Source organism: Melozone crissalis, unplaced genomic scaffold, assembly GCF_028551555.1.
Source record: "Melozone crissalis strain CALT ecotype California unplaced genomic scaffold, PUWL_Pcris_2 ptg000008l_1, whole genome shotgun sequence".
NCBI lineage: Eukaryota > Metazoa > Chordata > Aves > Passeriformes > Passerellidae > Melozone > Melozone crissalis.
Genome location: NW_026535786.1, coordinates 13,039,935 through 13,055,849, shown reverse-complemented (window position 1 = coordinate 13,055,849; position 15,915 = coordinate 13,039,935). Strand labels below are relative to the sequence as shown.

General features: G+C 51.6%; 1 protein-coding gene across 1 annotated transcript; it reads left to right on the top strand.

Annotated features, from left to right (window-relative positions):
• The first annotated feature begins 8,218 nt into the window (after positions 1 to 8,218).
• Positions 8,219 to 13,635, top strand: LAG3 (lymphocyte activating 3). Its single transcript, XM_054270114.1, has 8 exons — positions 8,219 to 8,288; positions 8,519 to 8,690; positions 8,884 to 9,110; positions 9,378 to 9,635; positions 9,807 to 10,100; positions 10,419 to 10,709; positions 10,977 to 11,092; positions 13,528 to 13,635. Exons 1-8 carry the CDS (start codon positions 8,234 to 8,236, stop codon positions 13,633 to 13,635), a joined length of 1,521 nt encoding a protein of 506 aa, XP_054126089.1. The 5' UTR covers positions 8,219 to 8,233.
• Positions 13,636 to 15,915: the final 2,280 nt, after the last annotated feature.

Below are 15,915 nucleotides of genomic sequence, written 5' to 3'. Positions count from 1 at the left end.
GAGCAAGACAAGCTGGCTTTTACTTCTGAGTCTTGAAAAGGGCACACACCATCTCTCTGGGAGCCCTTCCAGTCAGGGCTGTGAGTAAGGGAAAATCCTGGAGAAATCTGAGCAGATACTGATTTATTCTTATGGTGGCGATTGCCTGGCTCAGTTTCCTTAATCCTGTGGAGTCCCATATCCTGGGGCTGAGCAAGGGATGCCACTGACCACGTTTCATGTTAACATGGTGGCTCACCATCTGCAGGTGGTGAAGAGGCCACGACAAGAGTAGCATGCACCTCCTTTCCAGGCAGATTTTGGGGTTTAATTTAGAGCCTCTGCTCATCTGTGTGTTCCTCTGCTGGAGTGGAGAGCCTGCCTCCTGCTCACATCTTCTGCTCATGGGAAAAGAATATGAAAGATGGATTGTGCAAGAGTCAGGGACATCCTCAGCTGCCACTCACACCAGGTCAGCATATTTGAAAGCCAGAGAGGAACTGATCCTCCACAAATAACCCCATCTGTGTTTGAACTCATTTGTACTCCTGGCCTCCACATCATCCTCTAACAAGAATTATACAGTCTTTGTGACACATAACATTAATTTTTGTTTGTTTGCAGTAAAGTTGCTGCCCGAGCTCACCACTGTTTTCTTCAGATTATGTAGAAGAAATCAAACACCTCAAGTTCATTCGTTTCAAAGCAAGATCCCCAGGCTCTCAAGTGAGATTTTTTTTGTACCAATCTTCTAAATCCTTTTCCATTTTTCCACATCCTTTTTCGAAATATGGACACATTCCAGTAACTTGTGCTGTAAACAGAGGTAACACAATCTGTTCACTCTTTGAGATCCCATTTTATACAGCATGTTATCATCCATCCCTCTCCCTCCCTGGAGTCTTGTCTTCCCAGGATACTGTATTCTCTTCTGGAAGTGTGATCCACATACTTGGTTCCTCAACACAGAGCCTTAGGTTTGAATTCCAAGTGTGACTTTACCAGGGCTCTGAGGAGGCAGTGGCTTCCCCTGAACCTTGCCAAACAGATGCACCCTGCCAGCAGGGACAGTCTCACCTGCAGGGCTCTGAAGCCTCCTCACCATGTCTTGGCAGTATAAGACATCCATGGGCATTTGGATGTTGAACAAATCCTGTGGCAGCCCAGCACTGGAAGCTCACATAGTCTGAATTTCCAGGAGACTTTCATCTCCTCAGCAAAGGGTCTGAAGTATTTACACAGGCCACAAAAGCATTAGCTGTTTTATCTTCTGCTCTCTCACACGCTGTGCAGCTAAAGAGAGTCCTTGGGTCTTTTGTGGCTTTCAGAGGAAAACCTGGCAGAGAAACCTGTCACAGGAGAGAGAATTGCTGCTCAGAGTGTGCTCCTCCTGGAGAATGGGATCTGATGTCTGCAAACAGAAGCTTCTTAGAACCAGGAAAAATTATGAATGACACAAAAAAAAAAAAAAAAAAAAAAAAAAATCAAGCTTAAAACCATGTTTACTCCCTGTCACCTCAATTGCGCCCCAGTGACCAACTTTCTAATATTCAGTTTGCTCTCCATTTTGGGAACCCAGATCTCTCATAGTGACACAGGAGACCCCACCCCTCCCTGGGAATTTTCAAGTCCATTCATAGTTCCAGCTCTTTGGTCCCAGCTTCTCTGAGGATGATTAAGGGCCAGCCCTTACACCAGGAAAGCCTGTTGAATGTGCCAGTCCTTTCCCAGCATGGTAAGAATGGGGGCACTCAGAGCCAGCCAGGACTCTTGGCAGTGCTGAAGGCAGGAGCTCAGCCAGCAGTGATTATCCGCAATTGGGGTGCTCAGGATGCACCTGGGCCAGGCCCTGAGCAGCCCAGTCTGGTCTGAGAATCACCTGCTGGGGGCAGAGGGGTGGAGTGGGGACCCAGAGATGCCTTCCCACCTGAATCTCCCTGCGATGCTGGGGCTGACAAACAGGAGGGTTTGTTTGGGTTTGTGGGCCTTTTGCCTGTGGGGCAGTAGGAGATATCCCACAGAAGTACACAGGGTGCTACCTGCCCTGAGGCGCCAAGTGGAGAGGAAACTGAAGGAACAGCTCAGCTGCCAGCACCCTCTGAACTGCAGTCTGGCACATCATCGTGTTAACCCAGCACAAATGGGTGGTGCTGCAGAGAGGGGCAATCCCATCCTCCCTTCCATCTCTCCTGCTGCCTGTCTTTTGTCAACACTGATGAGCAGCAGAGAATTGATCCAGCTGAAAACTCAGCTATGAAGGAATAAATCCATTTTGATTTACAATGAGCCCTTTGAGTTTAAAAATGCACCATCTCCTTCCCTAGCAATTTTTTGTTCAGAGCCAAGTGGCTGGGGATCACCAAATCAGAGACTTTGTTCTCTTCAGGACTATTCTGGAGCACTGCTGTGCTCTCCCTTGCTGTGCCATCACCCACAGCAACCTTCCCTGTGGCTGTACTCTTCTGCAAATGATTTCTCATAGCATCACATGCTCCTTTAGTTACCCTACACTTTCCATATCTAGCTTTCCCACTAAGAAAGGAACAGCATATTCACTATTTATGAAATGTTTGCCTGCAGCTTCCAGAGATGCAGTGCACCATGGGCTCCTGTTCTCCTGCCACCATGCACGATGAAAACACAGCACATGGATCACATCTACTTTTCACAGCTCCTCAGGACACACATGGAGCTAAGCCCAGAGCCAGACCCCTCTGAGCCCTGAGCAGCAGCATCTGAGACATGACCAAGGTGCCTCCTCTGTGTTGGACAGAGCCATGGTGCTGCCCAGAGCAGGGCCCAGAAAGGGTCTGAGCCCCAGGAGCAGAAGGCACACCCTTTTGTGGTGATTTTTCTCTGAGGGAATTCCATACTCTCACATGAGAGAAACAGCAGCAATGGGGATATGAGCCTGGAATATGTGGATCAAACTTTCTCTCTTGGCTTCAGGAGAAATTTATTGTTCCCCCAGATCTGCTGCTGGGTCTTAAGGCCAGCAGACACAACCCACATCTGTTCTGGAGGTCCCACAGGCCAAAACATCTCCAGGAAAAGCAGTTGTACAGTCTCCCTGCAAAACTGTGAAGGGACTGAAAACCAAAGAGGCCACACCTGAGAAGGGGATGTTTTGCAGTCTGTTGGGGGAATGTGGGTGCCCTGGTTTCACTGCATGTCCAGCATCAGCCTCAGAGCCTGTCCTGACACCACCTTGCCACCACATGTTGAGCTCCTGGGTACCCCTTTGCCCTTGAGAGAACCCACTGCAGCCCTGGCATGTTTGGGAGGCTGTTGCACATTTTTCCATTGCATTGAAAGCATGAATGCTGCAATGAAAGATGAGTCAAAATGTAACCCAGCCTGCTGCATGGATTTTTGTAGTTAATCCACCTCACCCTCTGTGTTGCAAAACACAGGGGCTGTGGCATCAAAGACATCACTTAACTAGATACTGGCCAAGGCACTGATGAGCCATCAACATCTCCACAGGTAATTTTGGACAACTGAAGGAGATCCTGCAGCAGCATCCCATCTTTCCTGCAGGAAGGGTCTTTTGGAAAAGAATAGTTTCACACTTCTCCACAGCGAATGCTGGCCAGATTCAAGTTGCCAGCTGCCAAACATGCCCATGAGTGCTGCAGATCCTCTTCAGTAATTAAATTACCAGGATTTTTTTTTTTTTTAGCAGAAATGCAGCCCATGGCTTCAGCCAGCACCTCCCAGTGCTGTTCCTGACTTTCTAATTCAGGTTTCTCTGGGGTATTCAGCTGTCTGCTGAGGATTGTCATACAAAGGGTGCTTGCCTATAGCACTGTAGACAGAGGCTGCAGATTTGTCCAGAAACCCCATAAAGCTACCATTCCTAAAGGTGTTCCTGTGGGATTCCGGGAAACAGGCCACTGCTAGATTCTCTTCAGCACCATATCAGAGACCTGGGGTGACTCAGGCACTGCCCATCCAGCAAACCCTCTAAAAACCTGGAAAAAACCCTTTTCAGAAAATCCTCCAAGTCAGGCATCCAGTCACTCTTCCTACTCCATGAACTTCTGCAGGGGCACATTTTGGTTTCACCCAGACCTGCTGAGTGATGTGAACTTTCTCCTTTCCAATCCTCTTCTCCTCACTCCTTTTTGGCACCCTCACCCCGGATGAGTGGATCCCTCTGACATGTGGTATATCTCGCCCCTAGGGGGAAAATTTGCTGCTTCCAGGCATCACGGAGGGACAGAAGGAAGACTGGAGCAGCCACTTCCTCCCTCAAAAAAAGGAAGTTTGTGCCCACCCTCAACTTAATCTCACACACAGAACGCATCTCAGGTTGGTGCCTTGGTGGAAACCACCATGGCTCTCTGTGTGGGCGGAGTGGCTGGCATCCCACTACCCCAGGGGTGATATTTCAATGCCCCACTACCCCAGGGGTGCTGTTTGGATGTGTTTCCCCACTCTGCATTTCACACAAAGCCTGCAAAGACGTGGGCACTGCCTCTTTCTGTTTCAGTGCTCCGCTGCAGCAGGGTGGTGGCCTGGGGACCTCTGCATCTGTCCCCAGTGCCCAGAGAGGGGCAGCTCCACTCCTTCCCCTCTGCAGCTGACCTCAGATGTCTTTTAGCCCCTAAGCTCCCCAGGCAGTGCCAGAAGTGTTGCAGTTAATCCTAGCCTGATCCCTGGATCCCTGCTGCCCGTGCAGGCGCCTGTTGAGTACCAACCTGCCCAGCAGCTCTTGCTCACACCACGTCCCTGCCAGACTTTCCCTTCTGTTTCCCCAGGTGTGGCTGCTTTCTGTTTACAGTCCCTTGCCATGGAGTTATTAGTTATCTCTTATTAGTAAGTGACTTGTTTTTGCTTGCTGTGTTTGCTTTTGCGCTGGGCAAACAGCAGTCAGGAGGTTTTACAGGAGCTCCTTCTGCGGGGTGCTCTATCTCAGGAACACCCAGGCCAGCTGATAACCCACAGCGTGGTTCCTTACATCAGCTATGGCCTACAAATAAATTCTGCAGCACCTCACAAAGTCAGCATAAAGCAGAGGATTGTGACCAGCTTCACACTTGATGCTGCAAGGACCAAAATGAGAAAGTGGAATGTCTCAGAGGAAAATATGGTACCACAGCAATCTGGAAACACAACCAAAAATTTCTTCAGCGACACTAACTTGGTGATACTGCAGAACAGTGTTTTCTACTCCTATTTTTCTTGGTCAGGGTGGTTTGCATCTGTAAGACATGCCAAGACAGACAAGAAAAGCCATGTATTAAGGTCATGCACAAGGTGTCTGCTCGTCGGAATTCAGGACATCCCTCTGGCTGTCCTGGATTGCCAGGACCCCTGCCAGGGGTCTCAGAGACCCTGGCACAGAGCCCAAGATACCTGTGAGTTTGATTGTGACCCATGGAGCAAATTACCAACCTTATATGAAGATCTGCAAGCCATGAAAGTCTAAGTAGAATAATAATTAGTTTGTCATGGGGTGAAAAATAGATTTTTAGAGTTTTCAGAACAGGGGTTCAGGGGGCAAGATGGAGGAATCTGGGTGTGTCCAGCCTTTCTCCTTCTTCTTCTTGGCCTCCATCTTCTGCTGTGATGTTGGCACTTTTAGATTGGTTTAGAGTAGAAGCTCACTGTCTAACATAGGTGATAGGTATTGGAAAGTTATTGTAAATGTTGTACACGTAGTTTTTAGTATAAAAAGGTAACACTGCCCCGGGGGAGGCAGAGTGCCTCTGACTGTCCTGCTGAGCGGACCTCGGCAGGCCACAAGAAAGAATTTTGTAGATAAGATACAATAAACAACCTTGAGAATGAGAACTGAAGAGCTCTGACTCCTTCTTCGACTGCCAGGCTGGGAAAAGAGACTTTCTAACCCATCTTGAGGTCACTCTGACCAGCAGAGATTCCGAGATCTGCTCTGGGTGCGCCTGGCTGGAACTCCTAACGCCTGGCACTGCTCCTGAAGGAACATTTGGTGAGCTGGGCTCCGTCCCCCTGCCCCTGGCACTCCCGTGCAGCCTGCCTGGCATTTCCCATGGCTCTGCAGAGTCCCACAGGTGCCTGGCAGCCTCCCAGCCCAGGGGACTCACACAGGCACTTCTGGGAAGAGGTTCCCATGCTGATGTTGCTCCGGTCACTGCTGTCTCTGCGCCGATGTCCTGTTCTGGGAGATGACGAAAATGCCACTCGAGGAGTCAGCAGTTAAAGTGGGTCGTTAGGCAGAAACGTCACCGTGGCTCTGCTAAAGATAGCCTGGTGCTGAGTAAAAAAGTGCCTCCAAAACCTTCATTTCACAACGTGCTCACTCAGCACAATGAGCCCCAGATGTCCCCCCAATGCCAGGCAATGCCCAGCATTTTCCAGGCTGTCCATCAGTCCCTCGGGAGCGCCTCTGGGGATGGAAGCACATCCTCTCCTTTGCTGGTCCTTACAAGGGACAAGCTTTTCCCAGGGCACAGATTCCACTCAGGATGGTCTGGGGGGCGAGAGGGGCACAGTGCCAGGGTGCCAAGGCTACGAGTGCAGGGAGGGCTGAAATGAAGGGGAGAGCAGTGAGCTTGGTGTGTCCCCTGGAAAAGCCAGGACAGGGGGAGCAGAGGCTGCTGGACTGTGGAGCCCTACGTGTCTCCCCACCACAGTTCAGCTCCCTCCTCTCTCTCTCTCTCAATTTCTCTCTCTCTCTCTGCACCCACACACTCACACCATTCTTGCGCTGCTGATTCAAGGGAAAGAGAACTTGATGTTTTCTGCCTGAACTGGTCACCACAAACTGTTTTTCTTGAACAGGAGGAAAAAACACCTCCCGACAACTGTCACAAGTTCTCCCCCATCTTCACTTGTCTCCTCTTCTCTCATGCCATCCCCTGGGCAGTGTTACACAAGAGGGCATGAAGGGCCACTGCAGAGCAGCCCTCAGGGGCATGGAGGCACACAAGGCCACACCTGAACACCAGCCCCACTGCTCAGGAGGCTGAGGAGCCACGTGGGATGAAAGACCTGAGAGCTGTCCCTACAACAGAGCTCTGCTGAGGGAAAGCAAAGCACTGGCTCGCTTTTATCTTCCACCTCCACCACACAACTGAGGAAAACCAGAGAGCAAATAAGAATTCCTTCTACAGTCAAGAGCAGCCACTATGAGTCACCTCCCTTCCCTCAGCCTCAGAAAAAGCCCAAGCCCTTGGTGGAGGAACCACTGAGGGGCTTGGCTGTCTGACACTCATCACAAAGGGCTGATAACCTGAAAGAGTCAGAGCCAGTGGGTAGCTGGAAACTGTGAACCACAACAGTGGGGGTTCTCTGAGACAAAAAGGGGCCCAGGATGAGGCACGTGGATGGAAATGTATTGTCCTGTGCAAAGGTCAGCAGCTGCATGGGGCCAGGATGAGCCCCCTCAGCACATGAGCTCGAGTGGGTTTCCCCCAGAGCTGCGGGAGCAGGAGGCTTCCTTCCTCACGCTCCTCACAGTGCCACAGCACGCAGCTCATCTTTTCAGGGCTTATTTTTCCCCTTTGGATGCTCCCCTCTGCCTCCTTGGACCACCTCAGGTGTGTCCCATACTATGGATTCTAGATTGTTGAGTCACATGTGTCCTGGTTGGAGCTTAGCATGGAGCATTAGCCTTTCCTCACGCTGCCTGTGAACTGACCAATGAGAAAAAGCCAAGAAGTCAGCACATTGGAAAGATTAAAGAAGGGGAAAAAAAATTATAATAATAAGAAAACCAACAAAAGAAAGAACAGCAGAAAAAAAAGACCAACATGTTCTCAAAAGCCCCTGAAAGAATTAGAGAGAACCTGTAAGAGACGGGAAGATCAAACCAAAAAAGGCAAGAGATGAAAGAAAAACATGAAGGGTACTTGCTGGGAAGTGTCTTCTACACTTTTTCCACTGGCTATATAGAAGCGAAACATGTAAGAAAAACAACAGCGACCCAGAGAATTTCCACTAAAAGATGCTTAGAGCAGTGTCTCTGGTCCCTCCCTCTCTGCCCTCACGTGCCTCGGGCTCTGCTGCTTTCTTGGTCGTGACGCATCCTCGCAGTGATACGAGGAAACTCGCTGCCCACCTGCACTATAAAGGCATTGAGGGAAATGCTTTGATCAGAGGCAGAGAGAGAGCAGGAGAGCAAGCTCATCCCACTGACCCCTCCGTGCTCACCCACCCTTTCTGACAACCTTCTTTGCCCATGCCTCATTTTTGCTGATCTCTTCAAGCTTTGGACCTCCTTAAGCCCAGAGCTGAGTGAGAAGCAGCCCCTCTCCTGGATGCCACCATGAGGCTGGTGTCCCTGCTGCTGTTCCTCATCTTCACTCTGCTGCCTTTCACTGGTAAGAGGGGCCGAACATACTGGGGAGGGCAGAGTAGCTCAGAAATCTGAGTCTGGGTGTTACTTTATCCCTGAAATGGCTGGAAGGGAGAATTTCTGCCCTTCCAACTCCACAGAAGGTGGCCAGGTATCATGCTGTATCCTAACCCAGCCTGGCAAAGATGGCATCCCCACCCCAGAGTGGGATAACACCGAATCCTGCTCTCTGCTCAACTCTCCATCTTGTTACAGCTGGCCACATCCTACAAGGATTATTGGAGGGGAGAAACAGGGAGCAGAAAGTGTGGGTCAGAGAGGGGAGTTCAGCCGTGCTGCCCTGCCACTTGGGCCCCAGAAAGACAAGGGAGAGCTCAAAGCAGCTGCCTGACAAGATATCCGTGCTGTGGAAGAGGCATGGGGGAAGGTATGCCAGGGCCACAAGAGACACGAGTCCTTCTGGAGCAATGGGGGGGTTGGAGGCCTTTTGGGCCCCATTTCTCCTTTCCCATGTTCCCTCCTTGCCCATATTCCTTCCTTCCCCATATTCCCTCCTTCCTGCCCCCTCCCTTGATCTCGTGTTTGCCTCTGGCATGAGCTGCTCCCTGTCCTGCTTGCAGCGTGCACCTGGAGCCCCACGTGGTGCTGGAGGTGGGCTACTCGGGCCTGCAGAAGACAGCCCAGCTCATGAAGCCCCGGGTGTCGCTCCAGGACTCCGCCCTGCGCAATGGCAACTTCTCCCTGCGGATTGTCCCGGTGCGCAGCGAGGACGCGGGGCTCTACGAGGCACAGGTGAAATACAGGACAGAGGTGCACAGCTGCCTCGTGGAGCTGGGGGTGATCACAGGTAGGACAGGATGGAAAACCTGGGGAATGGCGGTTTTGGGACCAGGGAGGTTGTAAAGGTGGGATGGGGTGGGGATGCCGTGTTTGGCAGGGCCGTGTTTGGCACAGGCAGCACCCTCTGGAAAGTGCAGTTTGCTGCTGTCTGCCCTCAGCTCTGCAGGGAGAGCTGCCTGAGGGATAAAGCTGGGGCAGCGCAGACACAAAGGGCTGCTTTGGTGGCTCCCCTATGATCTCAGCTCCCCCCCAACCCAAACCCTTCTTTTTGCAGTGACCCTCAGTCCTCCCAGTCCTGTGATAGAAAGTGAGATGCTCTCGATGAGCTGCAACTCCAGCCACCGGGCCAGCCTTGTGGAGACGTGCTGGTTCCACAGGGAGCACCTGGGCCCCACCTCCAGGACCTTCTGCTCCTTGTCCGGGACTCTCTCCATCCTCCATCCAGCCATGAGCGACGCGGGCTCCTGGCGCTGCCAGCTTCGCTACTCTGATAAGGAGATCATTTCTGCCACCTTCAACCTGCAAATTCTGGGTGAGCTCAGCCTCTGTGCTGATACCCCAGCATCCCCAGGCTGATCCCTTTGATGTGACTGACTAACCCCCATGGCCCCAGCTCCTACCTTTCCTCACTTCCCAGGTCAGTCACGTCCCTGAGGAGCTCTTTCCAGGCACCACCCCATATTGCCTTCTTTCCCTGGCTCAGGTTTTGACGGCCCAAGCAGCCCTGTGGTCTATGCAGCAGCTGGCTCTGCAGCCGATCTACCCTGCACTCTGAGCTACCTTCCCAGTGCCCTTGGGATGAGGGTGGTGGCAGCCCACTGGAGCCATCTTGCCGGAGGACATTTGGAAGACAGGGGCACCTCCCAGAACCTGAGCAGCAGAAGCTTCCCCCTGCATCTCCCCGTGGTGGGGCCAGGCGATGCAGGGCAGTACCGCTGTGCTGTCTCGGTGGGACACAGGACAGTCAGCAGGGACGTGACCTTGGCCGTGCTTACAGGTGAGAGGAGAGACTGGGGTCCCTCACTGCGGACAAACACCCCCACCTGTCTGTGCAATGAGCTCCTGGTCATGGGTTCCTGCCCTGGGGGAAGGAAACAAGATCTCTGTTCAGGGCATTGCACTGCATTGCACTGGACTCTGCTGGAATCAGGGGCTTTCCTGGGTGATGTGATTATTCCTCTTAAGAATGAGAAAGATAAAAAAATAATGTAGAGGGAGTAATAAAGAAAATATGCAAGAGCAGAAGAATGGACTAGGAAGAGATGTGGACATGCCTGTGGGCTTTCCTGAGGTTGTTTTTTTCCCTTTGCCACAGTGACTCCGAGCATCCAAGGACCAGTTTCTGAGGGGACTCGTTTGCTGCTCATCTGCAGCCTCACACACGCCCAGGGACATGAGCGTTTCCACTGGACTCACCTTGACTCAGCCCCCACTAAGAGCAAGCTGGCTCTGGCTACTCCCCGTGGCTTGGAGGGCCACAGCTCCCGGGTGGGACCTACCTTGGAAATACCCCAAGTGTCACAAAAGGACACGGGCACCTGGGAATGCAGCGTGCATGGCCCAGAAGGCAGACTGGGAGCAGTGGAGTACGACCTGCAGATCACAGGTACTGTCCCCCATGGCTCTGCAAACAACCTCTTCTTCTCCTCACCCTGCTCAGCTCTCTGCTGCCCTTTCCTCTCTCAGCCTCATCCTGTCCTTCTCCCCTTGCACCACTTGGATCCCATCTTCTTAGCTGTCACCAGTTCCTCATGCTGCTCCTTCCAATTCCCTGCCTACCTCTTTCCTATTTTGCCTGTTGCTGTGCAGTCCCACCCTTTCCTTGTGCAGAATCAACCATCCCTTCCTTCCTCACTGTGGCTCCTCCCCACAGGTGCCCAGGTCTCCAGCGCTCCCTCCATCTTTAGTGGGCAGATTACCTTTGGGCTCACACTCACCCTCTTCCTCCTGCTTGCCGTTTGTGTCGTGGCTCTGGCCCTACAGAAAAGGGTAAGTGTCCATGACCCCACTCCTGTTATTTCTCCACCCTTATTTGACCTTTCCCAGATTACTCCAGAGACAGCAGTGAAAGGTGCTGGGGACACAGTGGCCAGAGGAGGTGTGGGGCTGGAGCAGCCTGCTGATGGTGTCATGGACACACAGGGAAAGCTGTGGCACTGGCACATTGTACCTGGGCATTGGCAGGTCTGGCTAACCACAGCATTCCTCAGGGGCAGCTCAGACACCTCAGAGAAGGAAGAAAACCTCATAAGCTTTGAAAAGCTTCATGTTTATTGCCCCAGAGATCAAGCCATGCTGTAGTAGAGGAGGGTCAGTTGCCAGGCTTTCGTAGATGTCCTCTCTCTCGTTCCTTAGCTGGATGCTTTAATGTGGCCATCTCCTGTTCTGTACCAATGCCTGCTGGTGCCCAGACATGGATATTGATGCAGGGCTGCTGTTTCTGGCTCAGCCCTCACACCTCAGCTCTCAGCTTCCTGCAACTCACTGCCCTTCATTTGCTCAGCTTGTTCCAGTATCTTGTCCTCTGAAAACTCTGCCTTGTACCTTTGCCTCTATGATCCCTCAAGACCAGGCCAGGACTAATCCCTCCCCAGCACGTCAACGGAAAAAACTGTGCAAACAAGTCAGACTGTTTCCCTGAAGTTTTCATATTATTGCTCTGCAAATTAATAATGTGGCAAAATCATCCTTCAGGGTTTCCTTTTGCAGACAAGGGAGTAGCTGTGATGCAGCTGCCTCCTACTTAGTCTCATGGAAAGGGCCCATGATGACAATTCTGGTGGGGAAGGGGCTGGGCGATGAGAGCGAGATAAGTTTGGAAGAGCTTACCCTGGTGAAAGAGCTGGGAGCCTTGAAACTGCCTCGAGCTGAGCACGAGGGATGTGACAAAATTGATGAGAAGTCTCAGCAAGCCCCAGTGGCTGGAGGCTGAAGGCAGGCAGCATCACAAAAGAAGCAAGGTGGAAATTTTAAAGAAACCACTGTGGGTAGTGCAAGAGCGGCTCGTGACAGGTTCTTCGTCATCCCTCCTTAATCAGCACTGATGGTAAAGGATAATATGAGGCACAAATTTACACTTTCTGTGAGACTCTCTAAAGTGTGCAAGGCCAGGGCAAGGTGATCAGAATCAACCTTTCTGCCCCAAAACCTGGGACGGGAACCCCTTAACAGTGTACCTATAAATGGGTGTCCAGCTGTTTGCTTAAACAGCTCCCATCCCACCAGGATATTCAGGATATTCAAAGTCCCAAAGCATTTGCATTTGACCCCAAGGCCCTGGTGTGCTGAGCAAGCCAGGCTCCCATGTGGCAGCAGAGCTCCTCTATCCATGGGAGTTCCTCATCCAGCTCTGGATGGCCCTGCTTTAGCAGGACTGGATCATCTCCAAAGGTCCTTCCGACCCCAGCCACCCTCTGGTTCTGTGATCCACACCCTCCCCTGCACAGGCTCCCTGTGGGCTCACCCTCCCTCAGAGTGCAGGTGAGGTGGTGCCTGGAGCAGAGATATCAGCTCTTCTCTGGTTCTCTCTCTCTCTCTGCTGGCATCCTCTGAGACTGCATTTGCTGGTCCTGCTCCCCGTGGTGTATCGTGCACACCCGATGGGCTGCTGCCCACACATTAGGAATTCCCATTCCAATCCCCTGATCCTATCAATGTCTGATCAGTACTGTTGCATTTCATTGATCCTGTCACTCAGGTTAGTGCTGCCTTCTCCTAAAATATCTGTGTCTTGCATGATATTCTCATCCTCTTTCTTCCAAATGAGGCTCCTCAACTTTATCAGCAGCCTAACTCATTAGCACTTTCACACTCTCTGTGCCAATAATGACTGGTCTTTGAAGACTTGTGCTTTTCATTTCCCTTCAGCCTGGCAGAAACCTGTCAGCAAACCCCAGTCCCTTCCTCTTAGCTGAGATCACACCTACCATGCCATTCTCTAGCTAATCTCATCCTTCTTGCTGTACTGTCTGTGTGTAACCCTATACTGCTATCAGGAGCCCTGAGATCAACCTCTTTTTCACTGCCTAGAAAGTCACTTGTGTGGTTCTGTCTCTAATTTGTTCTTATCTCGTTTTGCACAAGCCTTCATGCCTTTATTACCTCTCCAAAAAGGCGTTGTACAATTTGACATACATCAAACCTGACAGTGGCCTGACCATTGCCCAGATCAGTGATTGCTCTCCCTTAGCCAGGTCCTGTCTTTGTTATTCCTTATGCCCATCACACCACAGAGGATTGTGCTGAGCCAGCCTTCCCCAGAAGGGATTGCATGTCTCAGAGAATGTCTCCTTCCCTGCTCTGGCAGGGAATGGGAGCCTTCTGCTTGCAAGCAGTAGGACTGTCCTCCACGGCAGGGAGAAGCCCAGACCTGTGCCATTCAGTCTCTCCCCCATGTCTGATGTGGCCCCTTGCTTCCCTTTCAGGCACAGTCTCCTGCCTTCCCAGCCCTGGAGGGGATGTTTGCAGCCAGTGTGCCCTGGAAGCCCATGGAGGAGAAGCAGAAAGGGAAGATGCAGCAAACGGAGTGCTGATGGAAGCAGGGCATGGGGGCCGGTCTGCATGGCAGGGTGAAACTGCATGTGCCACACAGAGAGAGAGGGATGGGCACCGTGCAGAGCCCTCTCTGCAGGAGGGCTGGGGATGGCATGGGCAGGGCTGGGGGCCCTGGAGCTCTGTGCCTGCAGAGGGGCTGCAGGCTGCAGGCAGGGCGAGGCAGACTCGCCGCTGCAGTCGGGTGGCCAGCAGCAGAGATGCTGTGGAGCTGCTGGCAGTATTTGAGCCAGCAGCTACTGCCTGCTTCAGTGCCACATGTCTGTGCCACTCTCTGCCCCTCCTTCGTGGCCTCCCTCTCAGGATTTCTCTGGTGGAAACCTTGGATGCAGGACATGGCTGGAATCCATCTCCCCTGCAGTCTGACAGTGTTTTTCTCCCCATGCTGACTCTCTTCTCCTCTCCCTCTCCCTGCACTGCCCTGCTCACTGCCCTGTTGCACATTTTGAGCATTTTAACTTATTAGAAAATCATTTTAGAACTTAAAATAAATTCATGTGATGAAAAGGCCCACTGACCCCTGTGTGTGCTTGTGGAGGAACGCGCCTATTTGACAGAGCTGGGTGTACCTCTGCCTGTGTGAAGCCATTTCTAAGGCTTTTGCTGCCTTCTCTTTCTCTTTCAGTTCTGTTTTACTGAAGTTCCTTTTCGTTTCTGACATTTTCACAGCGAGGAAGGGGAAATTAAATGCCACTAGAGAAGGAAGAATCACAGGTTCAGTCTTTCCTTTTTGCTGCATTTCAGAGCCTTCTTTTCTTTTTTTTCCTGCCATCTGACTGTCCTTGTTCATTCATTCATTTATTCCTTTAGTCCTCACATTTTCCTGAAAGTTCGACAAGTGGCATTATGGCTCTTTTAAGGATGCACTTAGCAATGTAAGCATGAGTCTGCCAGGCCCCACCTCTCCAGACCTTCAATGTGTTTAAGTTTCATGCAGTCACAGAATGCTCTTCAGGTCCCCTTTGAGCAGCCATGGAGGACTGTGGTACTGAATGCAGCCCCAGAAGAACCACTTGGTAATGAGAGTCACACGTGGGATTTCTCCCTTATGGGCCCCACGCTGAGGCTGCTCCCTGTCCAGGATGGAAGATTCTCTTGACTTGAGAGAACGTCACCACAGCCAGAACAGCTTTTCATTATTTCAGCAGGCACATGAACAGACCTTCTTACGGTGTGGCTCCCACCTTCCCTCCCCAAAAGGTTCAGGCACTCAGGTAGTGAATGCACTCAGGTGTCCTTAGACTGCAGTAACCCAAAAGTCACAAGTAGTCCACTCCAGGGAGCACATCTGGACTCCTCAGCTCTTTAGCTACTCAGCTATCCATGTGTTTTACTGAAAATGACACCTCTTTCTCCACTGAAAGAGGAGAGGTGTCTTGCTAGAGAAATGCAGCAGAGCTGCGAGTTAGATTTGTCTGCTTCAACCATCCCATGCAATTTCAGGCAGACCCTGGAGCAGAACCAACAAAAGGCAAGACAGTCCAGCGTGGTACCAGCATCTTCCTAGGCAAATGATAATGCTGCCTTTATTTTTCAGGTGGGAGTGATCTGTCTAGCTCAATCCCCTCTCTCTGCCAGATGCTTTGGAGGTAGAGAAAAGTTTAACCCCTGTGGGGCTGAGGGGCAATCCAATATCCACCAGGATCACATCACATTCTCTCAGTGCCTGACAGTGGTTTGCTCTCTCTTCTCACACACAATGGGATGCTCTCTCCTCCTGTGGGTACCACTTTCAGCACTGCCTGTGACAGCCTGGATGTTCTCATTGCTCAGATGTGTGCCTGGTCTGTCTCTAAACCTCCCTGGTTCCTTGTACTCTCTGACTTCCTCTGGCAATCCGTCCTCAGATCTGCTTATTCACTGTGTGAAAATGGTTCCTCTCTCCGTTTTGAACTAAAAGCTTTCCACTTTCACCATTTTCTTTTCTCCCATCACAAAGGCTGGGAAAAGAGGGCCTCCCAAATCCATCCTACCTTGGATGGCCGTTATTTTACCACATTTTATCACAGCCCCTTTTTTGTTATTTCCCCATCCCCTCGTGACTCACTGCCTTCCAGGTACAAATCCCAGATTTTGGGACATTCCTCAGACAGTTTGGGCAGGCCCAGCTCTGTGCATGGTCACCTCTGCTCAGGCCCTTTGGAAGAGGAGGCAGCAGCCCAGCAGGGGAGCAGTGCTGGCTTACATGAGACACAGAGCCTTTCTCTGCTTCACTTCCATCCAGCCCTTCCGTGTTTTGTCTGCCTCTCTGAAAGAAGTTG

What these genes read in the sequence shown, in the direction of transcription:
- LAG3 (XM_054270114.1), top strand. Translation starts at nt 8,234, where the DNA reads ATGAGGCTGGTGTCCCTGCTGCTGTTCCTCATCTTCACTCTGCTGCCT. An exon ending in GGAGCTGGGGGTGATCACAG is followed by an intron (nt 9,111 to 9,377) that starts GTAGGACAGGAT and finishes TTCTTTTTGCAG; the next exon opens with TGACCCTCAGTCCTCCCAGT. An exon ending in CTTCAACCTGCAAATTCTGG is followed by an intron (nt 9,636 to 9,806) that starts GTGAGCTCAGCC and finishes TCCCTGGCTCAG; the next exon opens with GTTTTGACGGCCCAAGCAGC.